Genomic DNA, 20,113 nt, shown 5'->3' with positions numbered 1-20,113 from the left:
TTTAAAAAAAAAAAAAAAAACGAAACTTCAAATAATAGAAAATATTCAGAACTTGATATAAATAATAATGTATTCAATTTTGAATTCTGTACCAGAAATACTTTACAGTGTTGCACATTTACATGCTTACAGTAGGAGCACACGTTGCATACGGAAACAGAAACGTCAGGCAGAATCGGTGTGTTCAAAGCTTTTTGCATAAAGTGTGCAGAACGGAGCTCGTGTATCTGTACCAGTACCACACACTTCTGCACTGTTGTGGCACCGCTCGCTTCTGTGTATATTTTGTTTTTAAACCGGATGTGTTCACACAGCACAATATTCTGGTTCAAGTTGTTTCCACCCCACTCGCCACAGGCAGCATGCCATCAGTAGTGTGCACAAAATACACTTACACATGTACCTCTGTGAATCTTTTCTTTTCCATGACATTACAGACCTGTGTTCAAACAAATGCACTGTGGAAACCCTGTCTGAAAATCCTTAATCATCATGAACAGGACAGCCATCACAGGTTGAATGTTTAGTGTGATCTGGGATGATGAGGTAGGCTGATGCAGCAGGGATCTGGTGGAAGTGAGGTTTTCAGGTTTGCGGTTTCTGAGGAGTACTGTAATAAACATACAGAGACATACACATCACAAGAGCTACTGTGAGTAAATCCTTTACTTTCTTCATCCTTATCTTGTATATTTAATTGCTTGCCAGAGGCACATAACTGCCAAGTACTGTCGCATTTGTCTTAATTCCCGCTTCATCTTTATGCTTGGCTTCGAGTGCTTGAACATGAAGAAGGCTAAGATGTAAAAGATGCACAAAGCCGTGGAAATGATCGTGTGAGGAAAAAAAGCTGCAAGTCAGCAAGTAAGACACTGTATCTAAGACAAAACAGCATTATCTGTGAGAAACATGTCTGCAGTCCCTCAGCAGGGGGCAGAATAACGCTTTATTACGTTACTCACTTGCCCCATCACCTGAACTTTACAGTATCAAAAAGTCTTTCAAAGCTCTATTATGTACCACTGGCAGTATGGACCAACACACTTTCCCCCAAAGGCTCTTCTGTACAAATAAAATACACAAACTGTGTATAGCTTGAGTGCAGTCTTCACATGTGCACCTGCAGAGTCGGGAGTCTCTTGTTCCGGTGTGTTCAGGAGCAGACGCCGAGGGCAGTGTGTGTAAACTGAGCTGTTCAGTAATTATGCACTCGCCCCATCCTCCTCCACTACGCGGTTCATGCTTGAGCCGTGTGTAATGTTGGTAGGTGGAGGATGGCTTAAGTCCCGTGCGCTGCTGTGTCGTGATTGGCTGTCGAGTCGGTGTAGGCTGCTGTGACGGGATAGCTGCTCGTTAAGGCGGGGCATGCTCCCGTAGGGCGGGCGTTCCTCCATGCCTCGGTGGCTGGTAGGAGTGTACCTGCAGGATGAAAACAAAAAGGGGAACAGAGTTCAGTCTTCTTACAAAACATGAGATCACTCCACACTACATGTCTGAACAACGTACGACTGATATATATATGAGATTTATTTTTATGGCTTTTCAGATGTCTTTTGTTATTAGCTTCAGACATGTTTCAGCTCCTGTCTTGCAGGGTTTTGTATAACAAAAGTATAGGGTATAAACTCATGAGCAATCACGCCAGATGTATTTACATTGTATACATGCAATGGCACAGAACTCCCTAAAGTTTCCCTACAGAAAAAAATTATTTCAGCAAGATCATATAGTTATGAAAATGTTAAGACACATGATCTCAAAATCAATTCATCCAGATAAGATGACCGTATACACTGACCAGGCATAACATTATGACCACTAAAATATAATGTTGGTCCCCCTTTTCCGGCTAAAACAGCCCTGACCCGTCATGCACTGTGTATTCTGACACCTTTCTATCAGAACCAGCATTAACTTCTTCAGCAATTTGAGCAACAGTAGCTCGTCTGTTGGATCGGATCACACGGGCCAGCCTTCGCTCCCCATGTTCATCAGTGAGTCTTGGTCACCACCGTTCCTTCCTTTGGACCACTTTTGATAGATGCTGACCACTGCAGACCGGGAACACCCCACAAGAGCTGTAGTTTTGGAGATGCTCTGATCCAGTCGTCTAGCCATCACAATCTGGCCCTTTTGTCAAACTCGTTCAAATGCTTACAGTTGCCCATTTTCCCTGCTTCTAACAAATCAACTCTGAGGACAAAATGTTCACTTGCTGCCTAATATATCCCACCCACTAACAGGTGCCATGATGAAGAGATAATCAGTGTTATTCACGTCACCTGGCAGTGTTCATAATGTTATGCCTGATCAGTGTAGTACATATTTTCATCTGGTTGTTAATAGATAGCACTATAGTGCATGCCAATTTCGCTTCTAATAACAAATGGAAAGCTTTAATTCCCAGCCACATGTGCAATCTTTCAGATAACAAAATAAGCATTTGCACTTTTTGGCCTTTTCCCAGAGCATGATTAGACTGGGCTTTAGCAAGTGTGTCTGAGATCAGATCACCTCACGTGGCCGTTAATGCACACTGAGTTAAGGGTTGTGTTGTGTGTGTGTGTGTATTAAATTGCCATTGTGTATTGCTAAGAGACTCTGTGTAGGGCTTGGGAATCAGTGTATAGATTTAATGTCTGTTTTCTCACTCGCTCATTTTAAACACGCACCTTGTCATTCTGCCAAGAAACTTGATAGTGTAAAGTTCACAAAGCATTTTAATTTGCTCAACATTTTTTAATCTATTTATTACCAGCCATAGATTACGTAAAGCGTCTGGCATACAGTCTCTGTGTATGAGCTGTTACTATAGAAACGAAAATGAGCACATCATTATTAACCTGTTGTTCAGGTTACAGCTGGAACTGGTGTGAGATGTGCTGATAGACAAAATAATACACACCTTCTGACCAATCAGATTTGAGTATTCAGTTGCACTGTACTCAAAAGCAGCCATTAACAAGTTTCCTCACCAGCATCTAAATTTCTCTCTGTCTCTACATTAATAATAAAAAATAAAAAAACTTGCTGCTCATGACCATCTGACCAGTGGAATTCTATACAGGTTTAGAATTAAAATGCATGAAAAATACCAAGCAGTCATGCCCTAAATAAAAAAAAAAAAAACAGCTCATGCTTGACCTCACCTGCCGTCACAGGAGCGATGCAGGCTGCCGTGGTAGCTGCTCATCTTGCTGTGGACGCTGCTCGCTTTGCTGCGCACATCATCTAACATGGCCAGGTGAGTGGAGGAGGCGTGGGTGGATGTGCCCTGTGTGGACGTGCCACGTGACTTGCGTATGATGGGTGTATTGGGGTCACGCAACAGAGCCTGAGCAAAGTCGGGCTCCTGCAGGACCTGACGGCTGTCGTTCACCGTACTGCTGCGGGAGGCACAGAGATAGAATACATAAAGGAAAAGTAAGAGAAGAGTTGAAGTGGTGTTTGAACATAGATGCAGACACCAGAGCAGAACAAGCTGCTTTACTTTCTACTTTGTGGTATAGACTAAAATTACACTAATAATAATGTAGCCAGCATTAAAATCACCATCACCGTGTGATACTGCATAGGTTTAAATTATCGCTCCTAGTTGCTGTCTTATAAGCTAACTATATCTCGAAAGAATAATGATTATAAAAGTCTTCAACAGCATGTGCATTCTCTGTGGATCTCTCTCATCATCAAGCTGTGAGAATCTGCAGAACTGCTGCTCACCGGGTGGTTTTGCTTTATTGCACCATACTGAGTAAACTCTAGAGACTGTAGTGTGTGAAAATCCCAGGAGATCAGCAGTTATAATAGAAATACTCCAACCAGCCATCTGGCACCTACAATCATGCCACAGTCAAAATCACTGAGCTCAGAAATTCCCTGTTCTGAAGGTTCATGTGAACATTACCCGAGGCTGCTGGTATCTGTACGATTTTATGCATAACGCTGCTGCCACATGATTGGCTGATCAGATCATTAGAGACATGTGTGGGTGTTCCTAATAAAGTGAACAGTGAGGATATATTTTTCAGCATGTTACTCAGTTCTTGTGTTGCCAAATCCTGGATTTCTACCTACACGAGCTAGTTAAACATGAAGTAGCAGTGAGGTGCTGATCTGATGAGGAACTCACTCTTTGCGTCTGCGGCCATGAAGAAAGCTGGCCCACTCGAAGCAGGTCTTCTTACTGCCCACCCAGAACACAGATGGGACGCCGACCACCAACACCATCAGGTACTTCATGATGAACAGAACCAGGTTAGGCCTGCTCGTCTTATCCACCTACACACACAAACACACATTATGCAACTAAATACAAAACACAGTTTGGAATGAAGAGCTAATGTTTCGCTAAACATACACACAGTGCTTAAAACGAAGTGGAAATATCTTGAATAGAGTCAATTGTATCTAGTACATCCTAAACATTTGTAGAACTCTCCAAATAAATAGTTAAAAATGAGCAAAATTATCTGCTAATAAAAGACGACTTAGGAACAATATATAAGAAACACCGCAGTCATTAGCATGTGTGCGGTGTTTGTTAGTAAATATTGTGAGCAGCTCTAATAAGAATAGTTTGCCACATAGACAGTTACAGATAGTGGTATTGTGTGGTGTTATATCCTGATTCTATGCAGTTTTGATTGTGCTTATGAATCCTGTCTCACACAGCACATAGACTTTAGTAGCCTCTGTTTCTGAGACCAGAGAAAGCATTCAAACGTTCGGAAATACAACTGTTCTTAAAAGAAAGTAAATGGCCTTGATCAAGTAGCATCACGCAAAAGTAAAGGAACACTAACATTTAATCTGTGGGAAAATAAACCTGTAATGATGACACCTTCCCACAAATGAGGCTTGCGTGTGTGCCCTATCAAGGTTTGGCAAGAAAATGATTTGTGTGTGTAACTTGGCTCTCAGTAATCTCTGTATAATTTATTAGTTTCTCATCCACTCCTCAGTTCTCCAGATCCTCTGGTGTGTGCATGCCGGCTTCTTCAGGATGCACAGTCCAATGCCCTCAGACAATCCACTGTGTAAGCACAAACTCTAACATACACACGTGTACACTCAAGGACTACAGATTAGACTGTAGTGGGAGTTGGGACTAGACAAAGAGATACAAGGCATTTAGAATGAATTGGATCATAACAACACGGTGAATTCTCGAGCCAAGACATGCTTCAGTGGAACTGGAAAGGAACTCAAAGTGAGCAGCGCCCAAGGCGTCTCACACACACACTTGAGTGAAGTGTGCTGAGAAACATTCACTGAAGCATATTAGCACTCATTACACCGGCTAAATGAAGCTTTTACACTTCCATGCATTTCTATGAATTAATTGTATTTTCCGAATGAATTAGGAGCAGAGGAGCATAAACATTACAGTGAGAGTTCGGTCTGTAATAGCAGCCCGTTGCAGGAATGTGAGTGACCACACAAAGCATTTTCTCAAGTCACTCAAATACTAGAAATCCTCTTGAAGAGCAGAGGGGAGAATACACAGACTGTGTTACCCCCTCTTCAGTCTCACCTCAAACCTAAGTGTCATATGAAACTGTTACACTCTGGTGCTCTGATTAGACCCTGAGGCTGGGTTTCCACTGCAGGACTGAATCATTCCCATAGCATTTCCATTAAATTCCCATTTCAGGGATTCACACAGAACACTTCCAGTCTGCCTCACATGGTTCCCTCTGGAGATTATTACGCATTGACTAGCTATATTCATGAGCACTATACTACTCAAAAAAGGCTGTAAATACTGGCATATCTCATTTAATGCTAAAATGTAGCATCACTGGCTTGGGCCTCTATCCCAGGGTGCAATAATAAGCACGGTGTGTTTGTTTTAATGACAGCACACACACCCAGGTAAGTTATTTCATTTATTCATTCGTCTTAGGTAACCATTTTACCCTGTTCAGGATGATAGAGAATCCAGAGCCTTTTTTTTATTTTTATTTTTTTACTCAGCACTAAGCACACTGTGGGCAAATTTACTTCAGATGATAAGCCAGTCTATCCCAGGGCTCGGTATAGGACAGTCCTTGTTTATCTAAGGCCCAGCTCTCTCCCTCCTCGAACCTGCTACAAAGGCCCATCTCACAAAGCGATCAGTAAAGCATAAGAAACCTGCAGATCAAACAGAACAAGAGGAAAATCAGAACGCCCCCCTTTTCCTTACATCACACACAACTCATGCTAATACACCTATACCTTTATAAAGGAGAGCTCTGTTCAAGTGCTCTGTAATTAAAATAAGTAGCTGTGTGGGCAGGGCAGGCTACAAGGTAACAGAGTAGGAGTGTATGAAGAGCCTGGCCATGCAGGAGGAGGAGGAGGAGGACTCTATCCTGAGTCAGAGACTAAGTGAGTTTCTGAGTCACGTGACCTCCAGCTCCAGTTGGATCACTTTGTTATTGTGCATGAAGAAAGACCAAGGGTCTTAGATTACATGGAAACATAAGCATGCAGTGTGTCACTGTGGTGTATCGCATCACATCATCCAGCCAAAGAAAAGTCCAAATTTGGACATCTTTTGACAAATGTAGGTCTTGAAATATTGTGCAGATTGTACAGAGAGGTCTAAACAATAAACTGCCTCCAGAAATATCCAACAATAAGCAAGCATGTTTTCTATTACTCTAATTCAAGATCTATGAGAGAATTATTTCTTTTAATCCACTGACTAGCTGTTTGGTGGTTTGTATGAACAGACACTCTGAACGGGTTTGCAGAATTATAATTTATGTAGAATTAGTCTGGCTTAGGGCCATGTGCACATGACACCAGCCTGAGATTTTTCTTTGAGATTCATAAGCACAGTCCTTTTCATCAGTAAAATTAATAACTCTAACCTCTTACTGCTCCAAATATAAAATGGCCAGAAAAATCTAATAGTAACAGATAATGTTAACATTACATTTCCATTTCTGGCATTTGGTATGCGACCTTATCTAGAGCAACTTACAATTTCTCATTTTTTATACAATGGAGCAATTGAGGGTTAAGGGCCTTGCTCAGGGGCCCAGCAGTGTCAGCTTGGTGGACCTGGGATTCGAACTCTCAAGTTTCTGATCAGTAATAAAACCACTAAGCTTCCACATCCCCGGTATGTGCAGGATGCTGCTCACAGTGCATGACGTCCAGTAGGAAATCACTGCTGCTTTAGTAGCAGTAATAAATTACATAGCTAATATAATGCTGTAATGTTCACTAACATAGAGCTTGAGTGATGTCACCACAATTTACTACAAGGATGAAAAAATGAATGCTGAATTGAAATGCTGTTCTGTAAACATTCATTGAAACTAATAGATGCTTGTGTCGATGTGTCACCACTGCCGTAGTTTGTTAATGTCGCCTACACAGGTTTTATTTTTCATGACCGAACGCTGATCTTCACCTACAAGTGGTGTAGCATATGTAAAGTGCTTGTGATGTAAATCAGAGTATAAACTAATGATGCATAATATTATCAACAGCAGTAACTTGAAATATGAGATACTATTTAAGATGTATGTAAGGTGCAACACAAACAGACTCGCTACTCAAACGGACTTATTGTCTAAAGCTTCCTTTGTGGATGGTATAATACTCAAAGCTACAGCGCCTCTCAGGTGAACACAGAGTTAATGAGAATAAGATGGCAGAGGTGTTACCTGATAAGGACAGGGGATGTGATACTCTCGGCAGCGATCCAGTACCCAGGTGGTCTCCCACACTGGACGGTACGCCTGTTCATACAGGTAACAGCCCAACACCGTCAGCAGTGGCACCAGGTACAGAACAGAGAACACGCCAATACGGATCATGAACTTCACCAGCTTGTCCTGGTTCTCTTTCTCTAGAGGGATCTCCATGCGGATGCGGTTTAGGGCCACGATTCCAGCAAGGAGCAGAGACACGCCGACCAGCACGTCCAGGCACAGAGGAGCCAGCACGAACCAGCGCAGAGTGTGCACATCATACAATCCTACAAAGCACACGCCGCTGATATTATCCCCCTCGATCTTATTCATGGCCAGCAGCGCTACAGTCAGCACACCAGGTACGCCCCAGGCACTGGCATGGAACAGCAGGGCTTTCTTTTCAATGGCCTCACTGCCCCACTTGGGCACAGCAGCCAGGAACCAGGTGATTGTGAGGATCACCCACCACACGCTTCCAGCCATGGTGAAGAAGTAGAGCACCATGAAGAGCAGAGTGCATGCTTTGTTATGGGAGCCCTGCGTCACAGTAGAGGCTTTGAACTGGGCCGGGTTAGCCGAGTTACATGCCACACGCTCCTCCAGCAGAAAGCCCAGGAAAAAGACCAGCGACACCATCATGTAGCACACAGCGTAGAAGATGATGGGCCTCTCCGGGTAGCGGAAGCGCGTGACATCGATGAGGAACGTAAGAAACGTGAAGAGTGTGGCGGACAAGCAGACGATGGAGATGACGCCAATGAAGTAGCGGACAAAGGTGAGCTCTTCTCGTCTGAAATACATGTTAGGGCAAGGAGGAGAGCAGTCACGCACACCCAGGAACGTGTAACCCAGCTCAGGCTCAATCTTCAACTCACGAGGACACCAGAAACCATAGTCTCTCTGCACAGTCATAGGCAACTCGTCCGAGGTGTTCAGAGCGGTCAGCATGTCTACAGCACGGGGGTACGGCTCATCACAGTCCGGGAACCTTGGGTTGGGCACAAAAACATTACTGTAAATACACACAAAGATATCCTTCTCTGCCTTTTTAGTAATAATCAGTTTCAGTAATGGAGAAGACGTTTGAAGCAAAGCTTGTAAAGAACCCTGGCATGTGTGTAATATATTATAGCTAATGTAGTGTGTGAAAAGATTCGGTGGCTTTTCAAGCTGTGAACTAACACATACAATAAATACATAAATCAAATACACGAGTTTTTAAATTAATTTTTTAATAAATAAAATTAAACATTTTTTACTGTAGAAATACAGTGTATTCTGGGTATTTTATTCACATATAGGCTGTGTGTTATCACACATCTGCATGTCGGGTGACCCAAACCCGATTCCTTTACCTGTTGCACTCCATCTCCTCAGGCCACGACACACCGAACATATCCATTAGCTTGTGACAGTCCCTCTTCGAGTGGATACACAGGCTGCGGCAGGGCAGGGACATGCGGCCATACTCCGTACACACGGGGGCGTAGAGCGCACACAGGAAAGGCCTCAGGTCTGGAGAACACTGTAGGTTCACCATGGGGTGAAAGAGCTGCGGAGAGAGATGAGTGGAGATGAGTGGAAACTCTGCCAAGTGCACTGTGACAGAATGACAGTTCTCATAACGGCTCGCTGCATGATGTCAGCGCCGCTTCTGTGGAGCTCATCAAACCAGCTTGGCAAACATAACTAGTTTTTTTTTTATCTGTTTTGAAATGGAAAAAGTCAAGCGTGCAAGATGATGTGTGAAATATTTCGAAACCAAAATATATCAAACGTTCACTCAATTTTAGACACCTCACTTTTAGAAGAAATCATAATGTCTGCAGAGGAACACAAAGAGAGGCAGCCATGCTTTTCCAAGTTTTCCCCACTACTGTAATCCTATGCCCATTCCTGAAGCTCACCAGCCTGTGGGTGGCTCTGACTGTGCTTTTGTGTCCCCAAGGAGACTAGTGCATGCTGGGAGACAGAACAGCTGCAGAGCTGGGCATTAACATGTAAATCTCTGGAGAAGTGAACAATACCCTTCCACCTGGGGCCAGCCAATACACATGCACTTCCTGCTGGGGTCTGGCCCTTTATCACTGGCCTGCTGACGGGGGGAGAGGGACTTGGACACACACTAACAATACTTTTTCCTGCCTAGTGCTGCTTTGAAAGTGTCAGAAGTCTTCAATGTGACCATCAAATAACTAATCTGACTGTCCACAATTTTATTTAAGTAGTCTCACGATCCTGTAGTTTTTGCCTTTAGACGAGTTAATATGTGCGTACTCGGATGGGAGGAGCATTGCGTGGACATGGTAGAGAACTGAGAGTTTCCATCACAAACAGGATAATTAGCAAAACTAACAGTGAATTGTGTGACGAGTTTTATCTAGCCTAATTGTAAATAAGTTTAAAAACACATTGGTATTTAAAACAGATAAACACAAACTAAAATTAAGGAATGCCAGTGAGGAAGATGCATATTATATAAGAGGAATGTATTATATGTAAATAATTTACAAAAACTTTTCTAGTCATCTAATTAGATAGAGATCAATTTATTCAGCAATATACGAGGCTATACACAGCATGTACAAACACAAAAAGTCTGATGAATGTGATCATGCCAACTGTTTCAATCATATTTTCTGCCTCAGGATTGTTTCGATATCGGGAATTACTATTTTTCAAGCGTCTCAGTTCTTCAACAAGGAATGTAAGACACCGAATAAAGTTTGTAAATAACTTTAAAATCCACAAGATAGGAACAAGATGTCGCATCAATATTTAAAGGGAGCGATGAAATATTTAGTTTGCCTCTGAAGAGGCGAGATTAAACGGAGATCAAAAGACGATCACAACTGGCTGATTTTTACACCCAGTGGACACAGCTGTGGAAACGGACAGCAGAGTGCTGACTCTTTCGCTCCAGTCATGTAATATTGATTTTGTCATTGCTGTGCTGCCTCGGTGGTAAAGTCTGTAAGTGTTTTCTGCACACCAGGTTGAAATGCTTGAATTACAGGACTGCTGCTGCAGACGGTTTAGTGCTGCCGAAAGCTGTTCTACACTACACACTGCATGTGCATTATTCATGGACCTGAGACTGGGGTAGAGCACCAGAGCAAAGAGGTACACACTAAACAGCATGACATTTTACAAAACCCATGTTGACATGTTCATTTTACGAACATGAACTTCAGAATAAATCTGAACTCGAGGTGTAAAAACACAGTAAATATTTTAAAATGAGCCACTTTTATTTTCGCATTAATGTGTAAAATCTGCTATCTTTCTTTGTGTCCCCAAAACACAAGCAGGACAGACTGTAAAAGAAGTGAATTGAATGGGGTATTAAAGGCATGACAAATAGTGTTAATCATTCTCCGAGGTTAACGGATGCATTGAAAGGACTTTAAAAAAAAAACGGGAACTATTCTTTCTGTTTTAGGCCTGAAGCTCAGATGCTGACATTTCCACTAATGTCACAGCCAGATGAAAGATCACACCACTGTGTTTAGTAAATAAAGATTAAAGGTCTTTAACTCTTGAGACTCAGAAGGTAAAGACTGTCAGTGGAAAACACGGAGAAACAATCCTCACCGTGCCGCAAATCTGAGAAGAAAAGATCAAGAGCAGCTCTTCCCCATCCATCAGCTCAAACACAGGGGAAAAAGCTCGCGATTGCAAAATTAAACTGTGCTACATTTAGACCGCAGCGTAGGAGATGGGCATTAAACAGAATGTAGCAGTAGCTCTGGATCTGTTTCACCGGAGCCATCTTCAGGCTTTTAAAGCATATTTGGCCTCAATATTTCATGTGTGTCATGTGTGCAGTAAGTGTGTGAGTGCTACACACTGTGTGTTCATTTACTCGCGGGTTTGCGTGTTATGTAGAGAAACTGAACCTGAGAGGAGCGTGAGTAGTGAATATCTCGCCTTCCCCTTGCTCACACTATCTAGCAGGTTTCTGTGGACCAGAGAGAAGTTCCTGTATGACGGACCAGCTCAGAGAGCAGACGCCTTACAGACACCAGAGGGTACGTTCCACATGAAGCACCTCTTCATCCGTCCTTACAACTTCAGCTAAGAGATTCTGTCCGAGAGCATTACGGTAAAGGGTGTGTGTGTTTGTGTACACACTGTGTGTAAACTGGATTGTTTCCATTACACTAGTGGAAAATATCTAAACAAAAACATTGATTACAAAGTGTGTATAAAATATCTGTAATATTTATTTTTTAAAAACTGTTGACTTCAGTAAACTAAACTAAAACAGAAAGGAGACTGACGTGAGTAATTATAACATCCTCGATGTGAAGGATATAAAAGAATGTGAGTGAGTAGTAGAGGCATGGCCGATGTTATATTCCTGAACTACAAATGCGTGCACATTATCTAGCTTAATCTCTGTGCCTAAGGTGCTAATGGGTAATTAAAACGTTGCAGCGTCGGATCTGATTACTCGGCTGCTATGCGAGGCAGCCCACGCTGCGCAGGAGGACAAGCGGGAGAAACGGGGTGGGCTTTTTTGGCAGGAGTGAAAAAGAACACATTTGTCTCTCACGGATGCCAACAGCCACTCCTCTTCAAATACTTAAATGGAAGGATTAAGTTCCTGCCTGTTTTCTCTTTGTCTAAGCTACAATTTACTTAAAGAATCAATGGAGGCTAGGCCTTCAAGTGTATGGCTGCTTTCAGGGCTTCCTGAGCTACTCAGGCATGTCTGTGTGTGATGTGTAAATGCATCCAGCTATTCTAATGGAAGAGAAGGAAATATTCAGGGCAGCTATCAGGTTACAGCCATTCTTTTAGAGGCGTATAAGTAGGAAAGTGAAAAGAGAGAGATGGATAAGAAAAAGAGGGGAAGAAATGACATGAAAAAGACAGTTAAGGAGACAGTAATGGCCTTGACTGACAGCTGGGGTAATCTCTGAAGTAGATGAATTTGTTTCGGAGTCTGGACCTCTCTCTTTCTTTCTCTGGCTTTCTCTCTGTCCCTCCAGCTTTCTCAGTGTCCAGGTAGAGATTTGGCCAGTTTGAGCTGCTATTAGTGGAAAAGCCAGTTTGCCTGCTTTTTTCAGCAAGCATACTTGCGAAGAAAACTGGGTTCTCCAAGGATTAGCCATTTCTAAAGACTCTGACTCTATAGACTGACAATATGTCACCTTTCCCCTACTCGGCTATGTGTGTGTGTGTGTAGGTGTGTGTGAGCCTCAGAATGAGTATCACACACACTTCATAAAACTGGAGCAATTTAATTATCCCCAGGTGCATTGTAGGGATCAGATGACAAATTTAACAATCACTTAATCCTGAGGATCTGATGGCAGTTCACACATTGCAGTGCTTAATGATTTACAGGCTTAATTACAGAATGAAACTGTTCATTCATTAATGCTAAGTAGTTTAAAGTTGTAGAAAAGTAGGCCTGCACAATAAAGCGACATTTGATTATCGCTTTCCAACCATTTAATAGCAGAAATGCATTCCTGTATTTCACTCGCTTTATATCTATGCATATGTATGAACCAGCTCTATAGGTAATGCACTTGGCTAGCAATAATTCTTGCTGCTTGCTCTTGTGCAGAATACACTACACTGAGAAAATGGCAGTGTGTTTGTGTGTGTGTGTGTTTGCATGACAGCCTCTTCCCTCCAGCTCACAACTCTGTCAGGACATAAGAGTCCAGCTCAGTGAAGCATCCAGAGATTCTCGGCTTGTTCACACACACACACACACACACACACACACACACACACACACTCATCTGTTCCCTCACAGTGCTGCAGTTTTGTCCTTGAGCCGGAAAAAAAACATTTCGCACAACTCTCTTTGATTGTATTTTGGGCGTGGTGAATGCAAACAGCTCTGACACGTTCTCCAGACTACATTCAGTGTCGGGATGGAAGGTGGATCAGCTGGCAGCGCTGAGAAGTCTTCAATGAGGGCGTGAAACGAGCAGGGAAATAGCTATGTGAGTGACATGGAAACACTGCAGTAACTCTATTCATGGTAAATAAAAAGCAGCATGCAGGGACAGACACAGAATAAAACATAGCCTGTCTGTTCAACCAAGATAAACTTCATCGGCACCAACCGATTGGCTCCGGGTGGCCCTCCACACTCTCCCACAATTGTGAAAGGACCGGCAGCCCTGAATAAGTAAAACTGCCCAAAGGGGGAATTATTTCCTTAATATTTGTTCTTTTCTCAATCTCAAAGAAGAAAAGGAGAAAGAAGGAATGGCAACTCCCACACTCCCTCTCTCCTGTCATTCAGTTGTCCTTGAATCAGGGGTCTCTTTCTGGCCGTGTCTTTCCTCCACTCGTCTCATCTGAGGGCCACATTCTTCTCCTGCCTTTCCACCAGTGCTGCCATGGCAACCACTGATGCAGAAAAAGGCTGGTTTAAAGAGAGAGTCTTTGATGGGCCCTCATCCTCAGGGGTCGGAGGTCAGTGGGAGAAACCACCTCCTGAGAGCAGTACTGCATGTCCTTTTGTGGACTCACAATCAAGAGAGGTTTCCATAGTTTCCATAGCTGCCCCCAATAAGCAAAGCTAGGAAGCGGGAATTTCTTGCTTTAGAATGGAGCATTGTAAAGAAACTAACTGCAAGGAAGTACCTAACCTCAACAACTGACATTTATACACCTATGACCTTACAACTAAGGAATAACCCATATGAAAATTCTGTCCCCAATATTAATTTTATATTAAAAGTAAGTGTAACACTCTCACTGCTCTGACTGTACACATCACCGGCTTCCTGTCTGAGTGACATGACAGATTCAGACTAAATAAACTTCTGACAAATCATCAAACAAATATATTTCAGCTCCAGCTGTGAAGGCATAAGTCGTGTGTTTTGAGGATTGTCATTTCAATTTCGGCAGAATTACTCGCTTCACTCAGTGACCTGAAAGAGCAGGAAAACTCATAATATTTATGATGTGTATTTCACACATCTGAGTGACAGATGGTTTCTAAGAAACAGATACAAAAACACCAACAAATTGTTTTTAGTGTTTTCTTTGGTGTAATAAAAAAAAAACATCTAGAAGTTAATAAATGTGACTTTAGGGTGATCTAGTTTCTAATTTACAAACCAGTTCTTGGGCCCAGGGTGACTGAAGATCTCCACTTATTGGAGATGTGATATGGAGGCAATGTTTCACTTTTTCATGATATGCAGCAGCATTTAAATAACCGTCTGAACACCCAGTACATCATATTTGACCAAACAAAACACTCTAACTAATCTGACACCTGCCATGACTAGTTCTTATCTTTCATGAATACAGTAAGTGTGAATTTCCAGGTTGTGTAAATAACAGTGGAATAGAAAGATAACACAATCCCTGCTTTTTTAGAATAGTTTAAATTACAAAGGAGGTTAAATGGGGGTTCTGTGTTACTTCCTACAAATCCACGCTTTGATAAGAAACTTGTCCATGGTGTAAATTCACTGGTGAGCTCACACACACAGGCCTGTCATGATCACTCATTCAGAAACCATGTCAGAGCTCACAGTTACTGTGATCCAGCTGCAGCCCATAAGCACCACCCTGCAATTATCCCCACACACTGTGTTCTCCAGCCTGATCCGTGGAAATGTTGAGTGGATATGAAAAGCATTTCTCCTTCCTGTGCTTTTCAGATATTAATACTTGATGTAGAAGGTTCAGTGGGTTTATTAAAACTGTTAGCATTGTGCATAAATTGCAGTCTGAATACCAGTGTTGTGCTCTGTTGTGTTGTCCTTATTGTGTGAAAAGCTAGATTGTGAAATTGTGGTCATCGGCAGGTCATTTCTGTATAAACAACAAGCTAAAAATCAGTTCTTCTGAAATCCTTCAGAACATCCCATAATCAAGCCGTCTGAAGTAGATATCTTAATCTGGATGAAGTGGATAAGGTTCTACCACTGAGTCTGTTGGTTTTGGGGATGGATCATGTAAACACACAAGAGATCTCTAAGCTAGGAGGCCAATTCATTCATTCATTCACGTAGTATTTGTTCACTATGTACTGCACAAAGAGCCTATTTCAACCTACTTATATTAAAATGCTATAGATAGATAGATAGATAGATAGATAGATAGATAGATAGATAGATAGATAGATAGATAGATAGATAGATAGATAGATAGATAGATATTTTTAATAAGATTTCACAGTACAGTGCGTTTCTTTTTTTTTACTCGTTTTGCTTTCTATCATTTTTAGTTATAGCTAACTATAATAATAATAATAATAATAATAATAATTGAACAACATTAAAAATGTCTGACAAACATTGCATTACATCTTGACTTACAAATCAAGAAAGAATATACTTCAATACACTGCGTGAGTGCACATCACCCACATCAACTCATCAGTTTGTGAAATGTATACTGCACTCATTATTTTACCAAAAATGGTTATCTAGAAAATAGCAGTGTGTTTGTCACATGGCTTAAATGAGCCACTACCGCCTAGTGACCGTGATGGATCAGTTCCCTGTTATACTTACTACTGTATAAGTTCTTTTGTGTTCTTAAGCTCTGTTACTGCTGATGATATTTTTCTGCCATATTCTCTACAACATTCTCAGTTTGTAATACACAAATGCGAGGAGGCTGGGCGAGAGCGGATACTCCCTGTTCCCATTAACACTGCATGGTGCTATGCTGGCAGAGGAGGAGGAGGGGGAGGAGGAGGAGGGGGAGGGTCTGCTTTACAGGATTGGCTCTGGTTTCTCAGCACACACAACATCCCGAGAGTAATGTAATACAAATCCAGAGGGAATAGTGAACCCTTGTGACAGATGGGCAGACGCTGACATGGCGGCACCCCACACCGCAGTAGAGCCCACATGACGCGCTATCGACTGACAGGGGACTCTCCGCTGTGTTTTTAAAGAGCTGCACAGATACCAGCGCTCTCTGCTGTGCTCTCCACTGTGACTACAGTACTGGGAGTAAGAGGATCATCCAGTACCTCCAATCAATCCATCCACTGTAGGCCTCAGCAGATTATGAGGTGGTTAGCAGTGCTAAATAATGTTGGCTGCCAGCATTATTTCCTCCCACCATATCCAGAATAAAGCATCCTTCCATGTTATGGTCTTGTGCCAAGCACAAGACGGCAGGGAGCAAACAGCACCAAGTACTTTATTGCTTCCTCTGTGTGTGTGTCTGTGTGTGTGTCTGTGTATGTGTGTGTGTAAGTGTAACCTTTCTACTACTATAGGTCCAAAATCTACATCAGGAATTTATTAAATCTGATGCTGAAATAAACTAGTTCTGTTTCTGTTTGCTTTTTAGCACAAATACATAAAATGTAGAGTCTTCAACATGCACGGCTTTGCCCACCCACCCACTGCAACATCACAAATTATCTGCAATGATTCAACATTATATTTAATATATAAAGTAAATAGAAATTTAAAAAAAAAATTTAAAAAATAAGCCAGTGACTGAAAATGTGCTGCACTAATGTGACAAGAACAAGTCAGACATGGCATCATCTTTGTGACTGGAGAACGCTTCGACAGAAGTCTTGATATGATATGAAATCTGAATCTGCCGGTCCAAATGAATCTGGGTGTATTTAAAAATAACAAACAGAAAACATCAGCTGTACCTTGACTTGTTACATCTGCATTTCCGTGCCACTTATTTAAGTTGCAAAAAGTCACCCGCTACTTGATTATTCAAGCGAGTCGGTGTAGAATGACAGGCTACAAGCTTACCCAACAACAAGCTCCATGGCAACCCCATTTTTCCCTCACCTGCCCACACAGAACACAGACCAACATGGAAACAGAGAGAGACGAAAGAGAAACATTCACTTACCTCCATGGCGAGAGCGGCTGTCTGTTGGTCATAGTGGTTGAGAAGGTTGGGCATGAAGGTGGTGTTATAGGGGAGATCCTGACACATTCGGAGCCCTATGGGCTCACAGGTGAACGTGCTGTGGCTTTCCACAGTGTCCATGAGAATAGCAGAGCTACAGGCGAACAGAGCAGACACCAGCAGCGTCCACAGCAGCCCCATCCCCCTGCAGCAGAAACCAAACGCAGGTACCGATAAATCCACTTTGAGTCCCATCCTTCATTCACAAAATGCAGCGTTGCGAGACTGGCAGGATGGGTGAGGCAAACACGGGAGCCAATTCATCTCCCAACGGATATCCACCACACCCAGAGCATCAGGGAGGTAGACTGGGCTGGTCCACTGCTTCCATCCCCCTGTGTGAGCACTCACTATGCCCTCTTCACTAGCTGCGCTTCGACCCACTGCTTGCCTCGGCGCACACTTTGATCAGCCACCTCAAAGCCCACGCATTCATACAAGTCCAGCGCTTATAACAAGATACGGTCTTCCACCATGCTGGCCATCATGGTCATCAATAAACTGTATGCATCATGTAAGAGCACCTGCAACACAAAACATAAACATTTAAACCATCTATTTTTAATCTTAAACCATGCTGGAAGAAGAAGTATTTAGGTCTTACATAATAAATAATTATTAATAATGTAATTATCAATTTGAATATTGTGCTCTTAAGAACTGTTTTACTGCATTTGGGTTTTTCTGGTCCTACAACAACCTTTATATGACAACGGAGAAGACTGAACTAACATCATGTAGTAATAATAATAATAATAATATTTTCTCTGCACAGAATGAAACACAGACTTCATACCATACAACGTTATTTATATTATCATGTTATACAGACATTATACATACTAAAAAAATCAAATAAGCATGTAAATGAAAACAGAATAATCAATAAGCAGATGAAATAGTGAAATATTTTCATGACAAACCGTTATTATAAGATGACAGAATAAAAGTATACGTATAAATTAGGGATCTATAAATATATGTGTAATATTTTTATATGTATAATATCAGGATTGTAGGATGTAATGCAAAAGTTTCTCCACCTATATTTACGTTTAATCTTCCTCCACATATATCATAAATACTTAACAATGTCACTTCTAATAATAAAAACAACAATGATTAATAAAATGATGTAATAATGATGTAATAATGCATATAAACCACAACAGTATTCAGATAACTTGTTTATCAGCCCTGAGCGTCTCTCCTCCCAAACACCAGCATCCCACTGACCACTGTGTCCAAAGGTCTATGATCCAAACCCTGTGACTGGAAACCCACCCCATCCCCCCCGCCACACACACACACACACACACACACACTCCAAGCAGCACTGCAGGATAAAATACAGGCTGCTTAAAGCTGTATGTAAATTTCTCTATGTATAATATATCTGAGCTTAAAACCGAGAAACTTAATCATCAAATATTTACAAAACAAATGACTAGTAAGAGCTGTACATAAACTCAGAGCTGTCGTTTTGATATAACACAAACTTTATGGAGTAAACCAAGCTATAGTTTCTAACTGCTGACTTATTACAGTTTTATAACACTATACCTAACCCCCCCCCTCCTCCTCCTCCTCCCTCTATGACCGGCTGTTTAACCCCTCAGCCTTTTCCCAGCGTGCGCGTGCACAGGGCAGACCTCAGGAATACACTGACGTGCGCTTTCTTTTCATTTCAAATGAGAGAAAAACACAAACATGGACACACAAACAGACCGGGTTATAAATGTAAAATGAAAACTTTACCGTTGTTAGGCGTTATTCTTCAGCTTCTTGTCGCCGTTGCTCTGTGTATGACAATACACCGCGTCTTCGCTGCAGCAGCTCTGAGCTTCACACACACGCCTTATGTTTCACACACACACGCGCGCACACACACACACACACACGCAGAATACAGAAACGCCAGAGGCAGACACCTGTTTCAGAGTGAACCGAGTTTACCCGTGCACATTATCCACACTGTAAACTATTAAAAACTGTGTAAATGTCCTGAAACACACGAACGCCTCTACACGGACCGCTGCTCGCTTTGCATACTCCAGCCGATACTGCCCCTCCCCTACAGACAGGCCCCGCCCTCCTCTCACTGCGCATGCGCCCGTGGTGAGCAAAGAAAGGGCAGGAGTTCAGGGCACAACATAATGAACCACCTCAGCTTTTTAATCAGTAATCCCAAAATGACTGCAGAAGTATGATCATTACTTTAAATCGAGTCAGGAAATTGTTTCACTGAATAAATGCAGATGAGTATGGGTAATGGGAGTATTCTGAGCCTTATCTTATCTTGGTGTCTAAAATAAACCGGTCATAAAACAAAAGGCCAATGTTATAAGCTTGCTGAATAACATAAGCTTTTGGGAAGAGACACTTTCACAAAGGAGCATGAAAGAAATCTGGATGTAGATTTAGATCCCCAATTAGCAAACGAGGGATGACCGTGGCAAGACAAAACTCATTGAGATGACGTGAAGAAGAAATTTTGAGAAGAACCAAAATTCTCTAGCACTCTT

General features: G+C 42.1%; 1 protein-coding gene across 2 annotated transcripts; it reads right to left on the bottom strand.

Moving 5' to 3' along the window:
* Positions 1 to 7: 7 nt before the first annotated feature.
* Positions 8 to 19,656, bottom strand: fzd3b (frizzled class receptor 3b). 2 transcript variants are annotated; one of them, XM_058399110.1, is made up of 7 exons: positions 19,347 to 19,656; positions 17,529 to 18,112; positions 9,050 to 9,246; positions 7,665 to 8,682; positions 4,130 to 4,278; positions 3,150 to 3,386; positions 8 to 1,419 (listed from the first exon to the last, which is right to left on the bottom strand). In XM_058399110.1, the coding sequence occupies exons 2-7, from the start codon at positions 17,781 to 17,783 to the stop codon at positions 1,203 to 1,205; spliced, it is 2,073 nt and encodes a 690-aa protein (XP_058255093.1). In that variant the 5' UTR covers positions 17,784 to 18,112; positions 19,347 to 19,656; the 3' UTR covers positions 8 to 1,202. The 2 variants fall into 2 exon arrangements, with proteins under 2 accessions (XP_058255093.1, XP_058255094.1); XM_058399111.1 differs by having other exon boundaries at positions 3,150 to 3,383.
* Between the last annotated feature and the right edge of the window lie 457 nt (positions 19,657 to 20,113).

The sequence above is a fragment of the Hemibagrus wyckioides genome, linkage group LG09 (genome assembly GCF_019097595.1).
Source record: "Hemibagrus wyckioides isolate EC202008001 linkage group LG09, SWU_Hwy_1.0, whole genome shotgun sequence".
Taxonomy (NCBI): Eukaryota; Metazoa; Chordata; class Actinopteri; order Siluriformes; family Bagridae; genus Hemibagrus; species Hemibagrus wyckioides.
Note: the sequence above shows the minus strand (reverse complement) of the source record. Positions and strands in the feature narration are given on the sequence as shown.

What these genes read in the sequence shown, in the direction of transcription:
- fzd3b (XM_058399110.1), bottom strand. Translation starts at nt 17,783, where the DNA reads ATGGGACTCAAAGTGGATTTATCGGTACCTGCGTTTGGTTTCTGCTGC. An exon ending in CAGCCGCTCTCGCCATGGAG is followed by an intron (nt 9,247 to 17,528) that starts GTAAGTGAATGT and finishes CTCTCTCCGCAG; the next exon opens with CTCTTTCACCCCATGGTGAA. An exon ending in CATCGCTCCTGTGACGGCAG is followed by an intron (nt 1,420 to 3,149) that starts GTGAGGTCAAGC and finishes TTCATCCTGCAG; the next exon opens with GTACACTCCTACCAGCCACC.